We start from the raw sequence: 16,746 nt of genomic DNA, 5'->3' as shown, positions 1-16,746 counted from the left end.
TGCCACTTTCCCAGGACAGGCTGTAATTAGGGAGAAGCGCTGAGCTCCAGCCGCGCCGGGTGGCTCCAAACCCTGCTGTCCCCGAGCACGGCCCGTCGGAGCCGATGGCAGCTGCAGGAGGAAGAGGAGGGAGCGCAGGTTCCGCCCAAACCCTGCCGGTGCTTGGGGCTGGGCGAGATCCGCAGTGGCTCAGAATGGGCTGGGACTGAGCTGCAAAACCCACCCGGCCCCGGAAGGTTTGGGCCCTCCTGCCCAGGGGTGCGATCCCGCTGGATTTTGGGGAGCACTGAGGCCCCAGCTCCTGCTGAGCTCCCCTCCCCAGAGTGCCCCAATCCCGCTGTCCCAGCCCCAGGTGTGCTCCCGTACAGCCCCAGGTGTGTTCCTGTCCATCCCTCGGCCCAAACCAGCCGAGCAGGCTCGGGACACAGCCCCAGCCCCTGCCCAGTATAAACCAGTGCAACCAGCAGCCTCCAGTGGGGAGCCCGCCCCTCTGGGGCCACTCCACCATTCCAGCTCCCAGTCCAGGGATCGACCAGGGCTTGTGCTTCCAGGAAGGCCTGGAGAGCCAACACCATTCCCAGCAGGAGTTTGGGTGGTGCTGAGATGTGGAAAATGGGTTTTTATCCAAAATCTCCAGCGAGTGAGGCCTGGGAGAGCCTGGAAATGACACCAGCATTCCCTGCTGGAGCATCCTGGCTGCTCCTCTGGGCCCCTCTAATTCCTGAAGCTGTTCTGGGGCATGAGACACAGAGCTGGGGGTGGTTGCTGCAGTTTAAGTGGGAGGGAGCCCTTTCCTGGAGCCCTTTCCCAGATCCCATTCCTGGAGCCTGGCTGGGCTCATCCCAGCAGTTTGATCCCACAGGGAATTCCCTGCTCTGGCAGCTGAGGATGTGCAGCTCAGTGCAGTGCTGGCCCGGGCTCCTCTGAGCCCTGCCCGGCTCCCCTGGGCCTTTTCCTGCTGCTCCCCATGGGGGTTTGGCCCTTCCCAGCCCTCTCCTTCCTATTCCCTGTCCCAAACACATCCTGACCTTCTCATTCCCCGTTCCCAATACATCCCATCCTTCCCATTCCCTGTCCCAAACACATCCCATCATTCCCATTCCCTGTGCTGAGTACATCCCATCCTTCCCATTCCCTGTCCCAAACACATCCCATCATTCCCATTCCCTGTGCTGAGTACATCCCATCCTTCCCATTCCCTGTCCCAAACACATCCCACCCCATTCCCTGAGGATGAGCCGTTGGAATTCTAGATGCTGAGACCTTTAAACTTTTGTACTACAAACTCTAACTCAAGGAAACACTGCATTTAACCTAAAGCTGAAAAGAAAGCTTCCAAAATTTAATAACACTAAGATTATGAGTGTGCAGTTAATTAAAAGTGTATAATATCACAGAGTAGGAAACTTAAAATTTAAAGTTTTGAAATATAGTAATATTTATAAAGTAAAATAAAAGGGACCCTCTGGAGCAGGCAGGGCTCCCTCCCTCCCACTCCAGCCAGGTTTCCCCGCTCCCAGGCAGGCAAATCCTCTGGGATGGGATGGCCTGGAGAGTGATGGATATCTGTGGTACAGCTTCCAGCAAAGGGGATCCTTCCCGTGGGACCTTGGCCTGGAAACCTCCATTCCCCTGGAGCTCGAGGTCCAAGTGAGACACGGAGGAGGTTGAGTTTCCTTGGGAAGTCTCTGGTTGTTGGCTGTTGGTGTTTTCCCCTTCCCCGCCTGCCCCATAACCAGTTCTCCCTGCCTGTCCCTCCCGTCCTTGGGATGGTTGGGATGGGAAGGACCGGCCTGAGCAAACATTTCCTTTTGTTCAGCTGTACTCAGGCATGGCCCTGCTGCTGCAGCTGGGGCTGTGACTCACACGGCCCAGAGAGGCCGGCTGGAAAATTTGGGGTGTTTTAAAGAAAATGCCCGGTTTTAATGACAGCATTGTAATAACCCCAAACAACCACCTGTGCTGCCGGGGGAGTGGGAATGTTTAATGCATGAGCTGCAGGGCTTGAGATGGTGCTGGGGAGGAACAAAAAGAGGGGAATAAACCCAAACCCTGGCTGAGGAGCATCCAGCAGGGCTGGCTGTCACCTGCAGCATCCCCTGGAGCCGCCCCAGGGCTGCCCTATCAGCTCCATCTCGGGATGGAGGTGGAACCAGGGTCCCCCGGCCGAACCCCGTCATCCCGGGAAGGAGGAGTTTCCTCCCGAGCCTTTTAATCCAGTCCTGCTGGTTTCCCGGCACAGCCGGCGGAGCTCCCTGCCCATGCAGCCGTGCCCGGCTCGCCATGGCCCCGCGTCACGTCGTGCCCATGTCCACCAGCCACGCCGCCCGCGGCGTCTGCGTGCTGGGCACCGAGGTCTTCCTGGACACGCGCCGGTAAGGCCGGGCACGGGGCAGCCCGGTGTGCTCCATGGAGCTGCTGGGATTTGGGATGGGTTTGATGGGGATTGGGGCATCCTGGGCTGGGATTTGAGATGGGTTTGATGGGGATTGGGGCACCCTGGGCAAGGGATTTGGGGTGGGTTTGATTGGGATTGGGGCATCCTGGACTGGGGATTTAGGATGGGTTTGATGGGGATTGGAGCATCCTGGGCTGGGATTTGAGATGGGTTTGATCAGCATTGGGGTATTCCAGCCAGGGATTTGGGATGGGTTTGATTGGGATTGGGGCATCCTGGGCCAGGGATTTGGGATGGGTTTGATTGGGATTGGGGTATTCCAGCCAGGGATTTGGGATGGGTTTGATTGAGATTGGGGCATCCTGGGCCAGGGATTTGGGATGGGTTTGCCCAGCATCATGGCATCCTGGCATGTTCCACAGAGCTGCAGGGCTTTGGGATGGGTTTGGAGGAGGAACGGGTGGTGGGGGACGCAGAGTTTGTCAGGAGTTCACCCAAGGGTTTGGAGGGACAGCTCCCTCCAGAGCTGGGTGTGCTTTGGGGGATGATGTCCATGGGGAGCTCATCCAAGGTTTTTTTTAGGGGATGATGTCCCACTGTGTGTGTTTTAGGGGATGATGTCCCACAGGGAGCTCATTTTTGGGGACAATATCCCACAGGGAGCTCATCCAAAGGTGGAATGTTGGCTCAAGGCATTGCAGCGGAGCCGGGCCAGGATGGTTTGGAGGCAAAGCCCAAGCACACCCCAGCTAAGCTAAGCCCGGGTCTATTTCTGGCTCTAAGAACATTGGGCAAGAGCAATTTAAGATGTGCAACTTGGAGCTAAAACGGGAGGAGGAATAAAATGTGTGGCTCAGGCAGAAAAAATTTAGCAGCGGCCGTACACGGGCAGTGTCAGGAAAAGGGATTTTTGCAGAATTAAATATGGGGCGGCTTTATTGGGCAGATAGGGAGCTGTCCCTGCCCTGCTGCCACAGTGTCATTATTTAATAAATCACATTTATAATGACAGAGAACGCAGGCCCGCCTGGTCAGCATCGCATCCCGGCAATTATTGGGATGGAGCACTGGAGCTGGGCCAGGATGTGCCACCATCCCCTCAGAGAGCTCTGGCTGCCCTAAAACAGCCTCGTTTCCCCCCTCATGCAGATGGGAATGTAGAAAACCCATTATCTGCAATTTTTTGTCCTGCTTTTGGACTTGGAGCCCTCTCAGTCCTATTTAAACCTATGGAGCCCAAATGGGGTAATTTGGCTTCTTGGTAACAAATTTGAGCCGTGGCCCCAAACAGCAGATGATGGAAGCTCTTCCAGCTGAAAAATGGAATAATTTTATTCATGGGGAGCACTGGTTGGGGGGAATTTAGTGATGGATGCATCAATTTTGGGCTGCTTCGGGCAGAACGTGGAGCTCGTTGGGAATCGGGCAGCACTGCTCAGGTGGGAGGGCCACAAACCCAAGGCAAAGAGTCCCAAATCTGTGGGTCCATGGCTTCGCAGGGTGTTTGGGATGGGATCCAGCATCCCCCAGATCCACAGCTTTGTGGGGTGTTCTGGATGGGATCCAGCATCCCTCTGGATCCACGGCTTTGTGGGTCGTTGGGATGGGATCCAGCATTTCCTGGATCCACATCTTCATGGGGTGTTCCAGATGGGGATGCCAAGCCCATGGAATGCCTTAATCTCCTCACAATCTGCTGGAGGCACCGGGGACGCCGCGCCAAGAACAACACCAGGGATAAATCCCTGCCATGGCGGGGTTTTGATGTTGTGGTTTTTATGTTCTCGCTGCCCAAGTTCCCACCCGGTTCCCCCTGGGACGCAGCCAGGGGAGCGGGAGCAGGTCAGGGCTGCCAGGATGGAGCGGCCGGGGCTGTAATGAGCAGGGAGCAGCACTTCAAAGGCTCCCGAGGATGTCACGGAGCCGGGCGCGGGTGCTGCCTGCCTGGATCCAGGCTCCGCTCCAGCCCCAGCATCCCTCGGGTCACGGGATGGTCCCACAACACCCAGCTCCATGCGTGGTTGGCATGACAATCCTCCTGGCTCTTCCCCGGTTGGGGTTTTGTCACGGGACGCTGAAATCCAGGGAATTTCTCATGGTTGCAGAGGGAGGTTGGATGTGGGATAAACCACGGCCGGACGTGCCGGAGCTGCAGCGGGAGCTGGGCTTGCCCAACGCCGCCACAGAGGTCCCACGTGTGGAACTCCAGGGACCATTTCATCACCCAGGGATGGTCTCGGGGCCCCTCCCGCCCACTCGTGGCTGGGTTTAATTCCAGGTTCAGGGACTTGGCTCCCGTGGTCTCTGACCCGAGGTTGCTCCATTCCAGGTCCACCCCGAGAGGTGCCGCGTCCTTTGACGTGCACGCCACGCCGGCAGTGACGGTGCACATGATCCACAGCCCCGCCACAAAGCCCAGCCTGGACGCCCGGTGGCCCCTGGATCCCGACATCGAGGTGGTGGTGACCATCGATGTCACCAGCAGGACTGTCGATGACAACCAGGTCAGGATGTCCTACGTGCTGTTCATGTGGCCAAACTGGGGGAAATGAGCGGCATTTCCTAGGAGAACTCAAGGACTTCTGAGTTACGCTGACAGCAGGGTGGTTTGTCATGGTGAAAGCTTGAGCAGAGTTGTGTAATTGGCACTGACAAGAAATGAAACCCAGAAGGAGAAGGTCCCACTTGGTGCCCCAACGACAACATCACAGGGGTTGCAAAAGTCAGTGCCAGGCAGCAAAAAATGCACCAATTCTGACTTTTTCCTGCCTGATTTTGTGCTGAAGATGGCACAGAGGGTTCCAATGAACTGTGATTAATTGAGAACAGCTGGGATGGACCTCCCAGGGCCCGTATGGGTGGGCAGGCAGGGGTTGGAGCAGTGATCCTTATGGGGCTCTTCCCAGCTCATTCCATGATCCCAAGAGGGCAGAGATCCCACCAGCCCGGTGGGGTGTGGGTCACGGTGTGGGGATGGAGATCCTGGTGGCCCAGTGGGATGTGGGTCACGGTGTGGGGATGAGATCCCACCAGCCCGGTGGGGTGTGGGTCACGGTGTGGGGATGGAGATCCCACCAGCCCGGTGGGGTGTGGGTCACGGTGTGGGGATGGAGATCCCACCAGCCCGGTGGGATGTGGGTCATGGTGTGGGGATGTCTCTGCAGGTGAAGATCTCCTACTACGACCGTGAGGGCCGCGAGCTGGCGGTGGCCTGGCTGTACCTCACCTGTGTCGGTAGGTGCCCACCAAGGCTCTGGGGATTCCTGGTCTCTTGGGATCTGGCTGGATCCATGAGGCCAGAATTCCTTGGGGGCCACAGGCAATAAAGGTTTGGGTGTTCACCGATGCTGACGAGCAAGAGGGAAATAATTAAACCATGATTAATTAAACATCGCCTTATATGGTGTGGGAGAGACGGAGGCTGGGCCGTGTCCCCACCCAAGAGCATCCTCCTGTGCTGAGGTGGTTCCTCGGGAGAAGAGGATCCATGGGAGATCTCCTCACCCAGCTCCAGCCAGCACCAGGGGAGAGGGATCGGCACCGAAGCGGTGCCTGACCTATTTCAGGAGTTTAGGGTGAGGTGAATCATCCCCTCCAAATGCCTGCTCTCCCCTGCTGACTACAAAGGGAGTCTAGACAACCAGTCTGGGTGCAGAAGTCTCCACTTGGATGGATTAATTACCCTAAATTTGGGATTTTCTGAAGCGTTCACATGACAGTCTGACCTGTGTCCTCAAGTCGTGCCTACGCCTCCCAAAATTGCCCCTGGAGAGGCTGAAGGTTTCCCATGTCCCGTGGCTGATGGGCCTCACTGGAGCCAACTGGGGCCACCACTGGCCACAGGGATTTTGCCTTCCAAATCTTCTTCTCTTGGTTGGATTTGGAGTTTCCCTCCTGGCTTTTCCACGTCGTCCTCTCTGCCCCAAGGAGAACAATCTCTGACTCAATCCCTGTGTTTTCCACACTTTGTGTCCCATCTGGAGGAGTTTTTGGGTTTGGGTTGAGGTAGGGTTTGGTCACCGGTAAATCTCTGCAGCAGAGGCAGAAATTCGGGGCAAGAAGAGCTCTGTGAGGAAATTCTCAGATTTCCTAGAAATTATTTGGGTGTTTGCTCAACCACAGTGAAAACGCATTTTTGTGCCTTCACCGTGTTTTGGCTTCGTGGAAAACAGGACAGTCAATAGGAAATGGGTGAAAACATAAAAAATGCCAAGGAAACATAAAATCTGCCATGAAAACATAAAATCTGCTGTGAAAACATAAGAAAATGGCATGAAAACAAAATCTGCCATGAAAAAATGCTATGAAAACCTAAAATCTGACATGAAAACATAAAATATGACATGAAAACATAAAAAATGCTATGGAAAAATAAAATCTGCCATGAAGTGGGGATGTCCCTGCTGGGGGGAACCAAAATGAGAGGAGACAGCTGGAGATCAAAGAGGGAAAGTCACGGCAAAGCCGTTGGGTTGGATTTTCTTCTCCTGTTCTGTTGGGTCTGGAGCAGCTTCGGGGGGGTGAGGTGGGGTTTTTGTGGGGTCATGGTGCCAAGGAGAGCCCAAAATGGCCCCAAGAGCTCGTCCCCTGCCCGTGGCTTCCTTCCCTCTCGCTGTTCCAGAGGTGTCCCTGGACGTGGACTGGAGCCGCAGCGGCCGAGTGAAGAGCAAGGGCAAGGACAAGGACAAGGACAAGGTGAGTGAGGAGAGCGTCCTGCGAGGGCGGATCCGTCCCCAGCCTCTTCCTGGAAAATCTCCAGGGGAGACAGGGACCTGGGTGGTGTCCCTGTGAGGGCAAACAGCCCGGCAGATCCTCAGCCTACTAATTGAGCAGGAAAAGGATTTTCCTATTCCACGCCAAAACCACCTGCAGCTACAGCCTGGCCCTGAGGATCCTGTAGGAGAAAACTCTCAGCTTTTTCTTCCTTTCTCTTCCCTTCTTTCTCCCTTCTTTCTTTCTCCCTTCTTTCTTTCTCCCTTCTTTCTTTCTCCCTTCTTTCTTTCTCCCTTCTTTCTCCCTTTTTTCCTCCATTTCTCTTCCCTTTTTCCTCCCTTTCTATTCCATCTCCTTTCTCTTTTTCTTTTCCTTTTTGGGCCCCAAAGCTGCCATGGAATGCATTGAGCGAATAGCAGGAGATTTCCCCCTTTGGCCACACATCTGCCTGTGCCCAGGCCCTCAAGCTGGGCTAATTAACCACAGATCAGCTGGGCTAATTAACCGCAGCCTGATCGGCGGCGCAAGTTGGTATCAAGATGGGCTGAGCTTCCAGAAGTTCTGCAGCCATGTCCAGGCGAGGCTGGAGGCACTTCCAGCCTGGCTGGGAGATAAAATCTCAGAGCAGGCCCTGCTGGAGCTGCCGTTGGGATGGGGCGGTTGGAGCGGCGCTGGTGTTTCCTCGCGGCGTGGTTGGGTTCTCCTCCAAGCCCGTGGCTTTCCTTGGCCCAGCATGGAGGAAATCCTGCTCCTGTCCCCTCTCGGTGCTTCTCCTCCAGGCCAAGTGGACGTGGGGCCCGGACGGACAAGGGGCCGTGCTGTTGGTCAACTGTGACCGGGACAGCCCCGGCATGGGGGGCACGGACAGCGGCCAGGCAGACATACGGACACCAGCAGGTGGGCTGCGACCCCGAGGGGCACCCGGGGGCTTCCCCGCTGCCATCCCCTCCCTCCGTGTCCCCTGTGTCCCCCAGACCTCCAGGACATGTCGGTGATGCTGCTGCGGACCGAGGGCCCCAGTGCCATCTTCGCTGAGTACCCGGTGGTGCTGCACGTCCCCGAGAGCGACGCAGACAAAGTGCGGGTGTTCCACGCCGTCCGTGAGTGCCTCTGCCTCCCCCTGCCCCAGCAGCCCTGCGGGACCCCAAAGCCAGCCAGCCCCACAGGCTTTGTTCATTGGGGCGCCCCTATTTGCTGTAATCGCCCTTTTACCCCCAAAGCTCTTCTGCTGTTGCACGGGGTGGGGGTGTATGGGAAAAACCAAGGGGGAGAAGGCTCCAAAGAGGCTTTTCCCAACGGGGGCTGGAATTTTGACATTCCCATGGCGCGGGAAGCCCCACGTGGCTCCCGGCACTGTTTTGGCTCGGGCAGGGAGCCAAGCAGCCAAGCAGCCCATCCCGTTGGGCAGCGCCCTTCGCCTTTGAACGGTTGGATCCCCGGCAGCTCCGCGCCGAAAATCAGGTCCGGGGAGCCAAGGGTGTCATTAGAGATCCTCAGCCAGAGCCACGCACCTTGAAAGGGCTGGACCCGAGGGGACGGAGCCCTCTTTGTCCCGGGAACATCAAGCGTGTTCCCCAGGGAGGAGGAGGAGGAGGAGGAGGAGGCTCTTCTGCCACCCTTGGGCACCAGCCTCCTCCGGCTGGCGTGTCCCCCTGTGGGCAGGCTCTGGGAATTTGGGGTTCTCCAGGCTGAGTTTGGGGTGGGAATGTGGGGTTCTCCAGGCTGCTGAACTCAGGGTGGGGATCCAGGGTTCTCCAAGCTGCTGAGTTCAGGGTGGGAATCCAGGGTTCTTCAGGCTGCTGAGTTCAGGGTGGGAATCCAGGGTTCTCCAAGCTGCTGAGTTCAGGGTGGGAATCCAGGGTTCTTCAGGCTGCTGAGTTTGGGGTGGGAATCTGGAGTTCTCCAAGCTGCTGAGTTTGGGGTGGGAATCTGGGGTTCTCCAGGCTGCTGGGTTTGGGATTCTCCAGGCTGCTGGCTTTGGGGTTCCCCAGGTGGTGATGCCTACCCACTCTACAAGCCCGTGCTGGGCCCAGACAAGCTCTCCTACGTGCTGGACCACGCTGGCCACGGGGACAGCACCTTCTATGTGGAGGGGCTGGCGTTCCCTGACAGGGGCTTCAGTGGCCTCGTGTCCTTCAGCGCCAGCCTGCTGGAGGTGCCCCATAAGGTACAGGGGGGTCGGCCCCACCCCTCCCCTAGCAAACCCCCTGTGGTGGAGGTCCCAGACTCCGTTTTGGCTCCACCAGGACTCGCCGGGCACGCCGATCTTCACGGACACCGTGGTGTTCCGCGTGGCGCCCTGGATCATGACACCCAACACCCAACAGCCCCTGGAGGTGTTTGTCTGCAGGTAGGAGGGGTGTCCATGGACAGGGGTGTCCCCTGCCCTGGGGCACTCACCAGGGAGGAGTTCCCACCCTTCCTGGCTGTGTGGGGCCCTAGGTGAGCCAGGTTTAGGCATTCCTAGCTGGGAATGTTTGGGAAGGGAGCCAGCTGCTGCTGTGGGAGTCATTTCCATCCCAAGGAGAAAGGCTGGAGTTCCCTCTCCAGGTCCATTCCCATGCAGGAATGCTGCCCAGGGCATTTAAATCTCAAGGAGAAATGCTGGAAGAACATCTCCAGGTCCAATTCCATGCAGGAATGCTGCCTGGGGTGTTTAAATTCTAGGGAGAAAGGCTGGAGTTCCCTCTCCAGCTCCAGTCCCACAAAGGCTGGAGTTCCCTCTCCAGCTCCATTCCCATGCAGGAATGTTGCCCAGGGTGTTCAGGATTGAGGAACGAGCAGCGGGGTCGGGGTTTTGGGGTCTCCCCATGATCCCCCTCGCAGCCCTGGTCCCTCTCTGTCCCCCCAGCATCAAGCAGGGCTCGGATTCCAACGAGGCCTTCCTGGAGGGGCTGCGGGCGCTGCTGCGGAAAGCCAACTGCAAACTGACCGTGTGCTCGGAGCAGGACTCGCGCAGCGACCGCTGGATCCAGGTCAGCTCACCTGGGAACAGGAGAGCCCCCGCGTGGCTTGGGCAGCTCCTGGAATGCCAGGGGATGGGCCAGGGAGCGGGCACTGAGGCACAGGGAATGCTGCCGGGATGGCGTGGATGGGGACAATGGCCTGGGAGCCCTGGCTGGCACCGGGGACACAGAAGGGCACCGGGACAGGGACCCCGTGGGGCTGTGCAGGAGGGGCCCCACTGCAGGGGGGACCCCAGTGAGGGAGGGGACCCTGCGGGGACATTGCAAAAGGGACCCCATGGGACATTGCAAAGGGGACCCCAGTGCAAGAAGGACCCCATGGGACATCACAGGGGGGCCCTGCTGCAAAAGGGACACTGTGGGACAGTGCAAGGGGGTCCCTTTTGCAGAAGGATCCCCGTGGTGCTTTGAAAGAGGGACCCAAGGGACACCTCCAGAGTGACCTCATTGTACAAGGGCACCCCATTGAAAGTGTCACCCTGTGGGGCTGTGCAGGAGTGTCCCAGCGCCAGGGGGACCCCAGGGGGACACCGTGGCTGTGGTGTCACCCTGGGAGGGCCGGGCAGGAGCCTTCCCGATGGTTTAGGCTGGGCTCTGCCCGGCTCGCCCCATTTCCTGCCCCACCCTCCCCACATCCCTGGTGGAGATTCCTATCACCCCCGGGAGCCTTCCTCCTCCTTCTCCTCCTCGTCTCCTTCCCACAGGATGAGCTGGAGTTTGGCTACGTGGACGCTCCACACAAAACCTTCCCTGTGGTCTTCGACTCTCCCAGGAACAGAGGCCTGAAGGATTTCGCTTTTAAGAAGATCCTGGTGTGCCCTTGCTTTGAAATCCCCCTTTTTCCCCCCAAAATTCCCTCACGGGAGGTCCTTGGCACCTCTTCCCTCTTTCCCAGGGCCCGGATTTTGGCTACGTGACCCGGGAGCCCCCCGGGAAGAGCGTGACCAGCCTGGATTCCTTCGGGAACCTGGACGTGAGCCCGCCGGTGACGGTGCGGGGCAAGGAGTACCCGCTGGGGCGGATCCTCATCGGCAGCCCCCTGCCCTGGTGAGCACCCAAAACCCTCCTCGGGACATCCCAAAACCCTCCTCGGGACATCCCAAAACCCTCCCTCAGAGATCCCAAAATCGTCCCTTGGGAGATCCCAAAACCCTCCCTCGGGAAGATCTCGGAGAAAAAAACCTGGTCCCGATGCCCATAAAATCCCAGATTTTACAGGCAAACCCCATGGCTGCTCCTCCCACCATCACAAAACCCAGCCGCCTTTTTCCTGTTTTCCCATTTTCCTTTTCCCCCTTTCCCCCCTTTTCCCGTTTTTCCCATTTTCACCCCTTTTTCCCCAACCCCTCACACCCGGGCTGAGTTTGTTCTTTGGGAGAGGAGCAGGGGAGCCCAGGACAGGGTGAAATCCCGAATAACCGGGGGTTGTTGTGCCCATGAAATCCCGAATATCCGGGGGTTGTTGTGCCCATGAAATCCCGAATAACCGGGGGTTGTTGTGCCCATGAAATCCCGAATAACCGGGGTTGTTGTGCCCATGAAATCCCGAATAACCGGGGTTGTTGTGTCCGTGAAATCCCGAATAACCGGGGTTGTTGTGCCCGTGAAATCCCGAATAACCGGGGTTGTTGTGCCCGTGAAATCCCGAATAACCGGGGTTGTTGTGCCCATGAAATCCCGAATGACCGGGGTTGTTGTGCCCATGAAATCCCGAATAACCGGGGGTTGTTGTGCCCATGAAATCCCGAATAACCGGGGTTGTTGTGTCCAGGGCAGGCGGTGAACAAAGCTCTCTGCCAAGCCTCCACAATGGAGGGCATTTTCCGGGAAAAACAACACCCACTCCCGATCCCGCCTGCTCCGTCCCAAAAAACCCCACGGGATGCTCCCGTCCCAGCCCGGGGCTCGCGCTGCTTCCAGAGGAAAGGAAATGCAGGGAAATGGGATTTTCCCAGCCCCCACTGGGGCCCGAACTGTCCCTCATTACCGGGAATTTAATTAACGCCTTCCCAGCCCGTTCTGTCTAAGAAAACTTGGCCCTCACGCCAAAGTGAGGCGGGATTTGGGAATCACAGGGATGGGAAAAACTCATCCCAGAGGTGTCCGAGTGGAACCGGGCATGGAATGATCCCATCCCTATGGATAGATCTGGCCTGGAGATGTGTTTATGAAAAATGAGGGGATATATCAATGTATTTATCCAAGATACAGGGAGATATACTGATATATTTATGGAATATTAGGGATCTAATAATATATATTTGTACTGATATATTTATAGGGATTTAGCAATATATATTTATATAATGTATACATTTATACCCTTTATATATAATATAGGGATATATCGATGTATTTATCTAAAATACAGGGAGACACATTGATATATTTAAATAATATTAGGGATCTAGTAATATATATTTGTACTGATATATTTATAGGGATTTAGCAACATATATTTATATTATTTACACATTTACACCCTTTATATATAATATAGGGATATATCAATGTATTTATCCAAAATACAGCAAGATACACTGACATATTTATGGAATATTTGGGATCTAATAATATATATTTGTACTTATATATTTATAGGGATTTAGCAATATATATTTATATAATGTATACATTTATACCCTTTATATATAATATAGGGATATATCGATGTATTTATCTAAAATACAGGGAGACACATTCATATATTTATGTAATATTAGGGATCTACTAATATATATTTATGTAAGATAGGGACTTAGTAATATATATTTCTATAATATATGGATTTAACAATATATATTTAAATAATATAGGGATTTAGCAGTATATATTTCTATTACATGCATATGTTAACATTTATATATAATATAGGGATATATAGATGTATTTATCTAAAATACAGGGAGATACGTTCATATATTTATGTCATATGAGGGATCTAGTAATACATATTTATATATTATAGGAATTTAGCAATATATATTTATATAATATATGAATTTAGCAGTATATATTTATATAACATGTATTATTAACACTATATATAATAGGAATATATTGATGTATTTATCTAAAACACAGAGAGAGTTATGTTGATATATTTATATAAGATAGGGATCTAGTAATATATATTTATATAAGATAAGGATCTAGTAATATATATTTATATAAGATAGGGATTTAGCATATATATTTATATAATATATGGATTTAACAATATATATTTATGTTGATATATTTATACAATCTAGGGATTTAGCAGTATATATTTTTATTATATAGGGATCTAGTAATGAGTATTTATTTTGATATATTTATATAAGATAGGGATTTAGCAATATATATTTATGTAACACGTATATATTACCCCACTTGATATACAACACAGGACTATATTAATATATAACAGACATAATGATACATAATCGGACCATCAGGCAGATAAATCTATATTAAAGCAGAACAATCTATAATTTATATTATTACATGTATTTAAATACATGGATGTCTATAATGTAGCTTGGGCCATTTTCCCTGAAAAACAGGACAAAAATGAGCCCTGGGGTGATCAGGAGCGGGCTTGGGCAGGGGGTTTTGGGGTGGGCAGTGGGTTTTGGGGCAGGGAGGAGATTTTAGGGAGTGGGTTTTGGGGTGGGGAGCGAGTTTTGGGGTGGGGAGGGGATTTTGGGGAGCAGGTTTTAGGGAGAGGAGTGAGTTTTGGGGCAGAGAGTGGGTTTTGGGGCAGGAGCAGGTTTTGGGGAGGGGATTTTAGGGCAGGGAGGAGATTTTGGGGAGTGGGTTTTGGGGCGGGGAGTGGATTTTGGGGCAGGGGTTTTGGGGCAGGGAGCAGGTTTTGGGAAGCAGGTTTTGGGAAGGGGGGCAGGTTTTGGGGAGGGGGTTTTGGGGCAGGGAGTGAGTTGTGGAGTGGGGGTTTTGGGGTGGGGAGCAGGTTTTGGGGCAGGGTTTTGGGGAGGGGATTTTGGGGCAGGGGTTTTGGGGCAGGGAGCAGGTTTTGGGGCAGGGTTTTGGGGCAGGGTTTTGGGGCAGGAGTGGTGCCTGGTGCCCACCCCAGCTGTCCTGCAGGATGGCCGGGCGCAGGATGTGCCGCGCCGTGCGGGATTTCCTCTTCGCGCAGACGGTGCAGGCGCCGCTCGAGGTCTACTCGGAGTGGCTCAGCGTGGGCCACGTGGATGAGTTCCTCACCTTCGTCCCTGCCCTGGACAGGAAGGTGCTGACCCCAGAGCCTGCCCAGGGCTCTTCGCAGCACCCCAAAAATCCCCTTTGCCAGCTGTTTGTCCTTCCGGGGGCTCTGGGGAATGGAGACCCTTTGGGGTGGCTCAGGGGGATAGGTTTGGGATTGGCATGAGGATCTCATGGCCCAGGGATGGATTTGGGATTGGTGTGGGCATCTCATAGCCCCAGGGATGGATTTGGGATTGCTCTGGGCATCCCATGGCCCCGGGGATGGATTTGGGATTGCTCTGGGCATCCCATGGCCCCAGGGATGGGTTTGGGAATCTCCATGAGCATCTCATAGCCCCAGGGATGGATTTGGGATTGCTCTGGGCATCCCATGGCCCCGGGGATGGATTTGGGATCTCCATGGCCGTCCCGTGGCCCCAGGGCTGGGTTTGGGATCTCCATGGCCATCCCATGGCCCCAGGGCTGGGTTTGGGATGGCCATGGTGCCTCCCAGCCGGACTCTGGGGTGTTTTATCCCCACACCAGGGGTGACCCCCGGGCTCTGTCCCCCAGGGATTCCGGCTGCTCCTGGCCAGTCCCAACGCCTGCTACAAACTCTTCAAGGAGAAGCAGCAGCAGGGCCACGGGGAGGCCACGCAGTTCATAGGTGAGGGCTGGCTGAGGCCATCCCTAGGGAACGGCATTCCTGCTGTCCCTTCCAAGTATCCATTCCCAGTGTCCATCCTGCTGTCCCTCCTGCTGTCTATCCCTCTGTCCATTCCCAATGTCCATCCCTCTGTCTATCCCTCTGTCCACCCCACTTTTTATCCCACTGTCCCTCCCTCTGTCCATCCCGCTGTCTTCTGTCCTGCTGTCCATTCCCAGTGTCCATCCCTCTGTCCATCCTGCTGTCCATCCTGCTGTCCATCCCGCTGCCCATCCCCGTTGTCCATCCCTCTGTCCATCCCAGTGCCCATCCTGCTGTCCATTCCCAGTGTCCATCCCTCTGTCCATCCGTCTGTCTCTCCCTCTGTCCATTCCTGGTGCCTGTCCCTCTGTCCATCCCTCTGTCCCTGACCGCTCCCACGCCCCAGGGCTGAAGGGCAGTGAGAAGAAGAGCATCGATGAGATCCTGGCGGACGAGTCCCTGCGCAGCGACAACCGCCACGTGCAGGTGGGACCTGGGGGCTCCCCCTCCTCATTCCAGGGGGTTCCGGGGTGCAGGGACGGGATTTGGGGTCCTGGGGAATGGCTGGAGTGCCCAGAGGGGCCGAGGAGAGGGAGATGAGCCGAGGGACACGGAGAGGATGGGATGGGGAAGGGATGGGATGGGATGGGGTGGGAGGTTGGGATGGGGATGGGGTGGGAGGTTGGGATGGGGATGGGGTGGGGATGGGGATGGGAGGTTGGGATGGGGATGGGGTGGGAGGTTGTGCACAGGGATGGGGTGGGATTCAGGCAGGATCCAGCAGGGCCTGTGGGTGGGATGTGGAGGGCTGGGATGGCAGTTCTGGGTCCTTCCCACAGCGCTGCATCGACTGGAACCGCGACCTGCTGAAGCAGGAGCTGGGGCTGAGCGAGCAGGACATCGTGGACATCCCACAGCTCTTCATCCTGACCAACTCCCGCGCCGACGCGCTGTTCCCAGACATGGTGAGACCCCGACCCCACAACCCTGCCCCGATCCCAATCCCCCGGGATCGCTCCCTGCTGGATCCCCGTGCTGCTCCAGGTGAACATGCTGGTGCTGGGCCGGCACCTGGGCATCCCCAAGCCCTTCGGGCCCGTGGTGGGCGGGCGCTGCTGCCTGGAGCAGCGCGTGCGGGAGCTGCTGGAGCCGCTGGGCCTCTCCTGCACCTTCATCGACGACTTCTTCTCCTACCACGTCCTGTCGGGGGATGTCCACTGTGGCACCAACGTGCGCCGCAAGCCCTTCGCCTTCAAGTGGTGGCACGTGGTGCCCTGAGCCCCCTGGGCCGGGTCCTGCAGGGGAAGGTGCATTTCCTGCAGCCCGGGGGAAAGGTGCATTTCCTGCGTTGGAAAAGCACCAACAGCTCGGGTTTGGCCAATAAAGCTTCACGGACACTGAGGGGGCAGCGCTTCCCTGTCTCTCGTCTTTCCTTCTTCTGCTCCCGGCGTGAAGATGTCGTTTGGAGCCTGGTTTTGGGCAGGGGGGTTTGGTCTGGGGCTGGTGGGGACAGCGGGGGTGGAGAGGCTGCTCTGAGGGGTGAGGGCCCCATCCCACGCCCGCGGGGTCACGGAGTCCCCGCCCGTGGCTTTGCAGCTGATGGCACCCCCAAAATTCCCTGTTTTGGCCAAAAAATCGCTTCCTGCTGGGGAACCTGGTTCTCAGGCTGCAGGAACCCCTCCTGCCCTCCTCGGGACCTTTTCACGCCTTCTCCAGGAGGGAATTTCCTCCACTCTTCATCTCCACCGGAGCGCGGCACTTCCCGGTGCCCGCCTGGCACCGCCTGGCACCGGCCC

The 16,746-nt window shown here is 55.7% G+C and overlaps 1 protein-coding gene across 1 annotated transcript; it reads left to right on the top strand.

Annotated features, from left to right (window-relative positions):
• The first annotated feature begins 2,283 nt into the window (after positions 1-2,283).
• On the top strand, positions 2,284-16,476 carry LOC139600750 (protein-arginine deiminase type-1-like). The gene is made up of 16 exons (XM_071449178.1): positions 2,284-2,375; positions 4,728-4,902; positions 5,563-5,632; positions 7,020-7,093; positions 7,891-8,008; positions 8,086-8,211; positions 9,103-9,278; positions 9,358-9,461; positions 9,963-10,086; positions 10,782-10,889; positions 10,973-11,124; positions 14,164-14,308; positions 14,836-14,929; positions 15,357-15,436; positions 15,790-15,915; positions 15,995-16,476. The coding sequence occupies exons 1-16, from the start codon at positions 2,284-2,286 to the stop codon at positions 16,226-16,228; spliced, it is 1,998 nt and encodes a 665-aa protein (XP_071305279.1). The 3' UTR covers positions 16,229-16,476.
• Positions 16,477-16,746: the final 270 nt, after the last annotated feature.

Source organism: Agelaius tricolor, unplaced genomic scaffold (genome assembly GCF_023055355.1).
Source record: "Agelaius tricolor isolate 1412-34295 unplaced genomic scaffold, bAgeTri1.0.p SCAF_28, whole genome shotgun sequence".
NCBI classification, from domain to species: Eukaryota; Metazoa; Chordata; class Aves; order Passeriformes; family Icteridae; genus Agelaius; species Agelaius tricolor.
The sequence above is the reverse complement of the archived record's forward strand: the minus strand, read 5'-3'. Positions and strand labels throughout refer to the sequence as shown.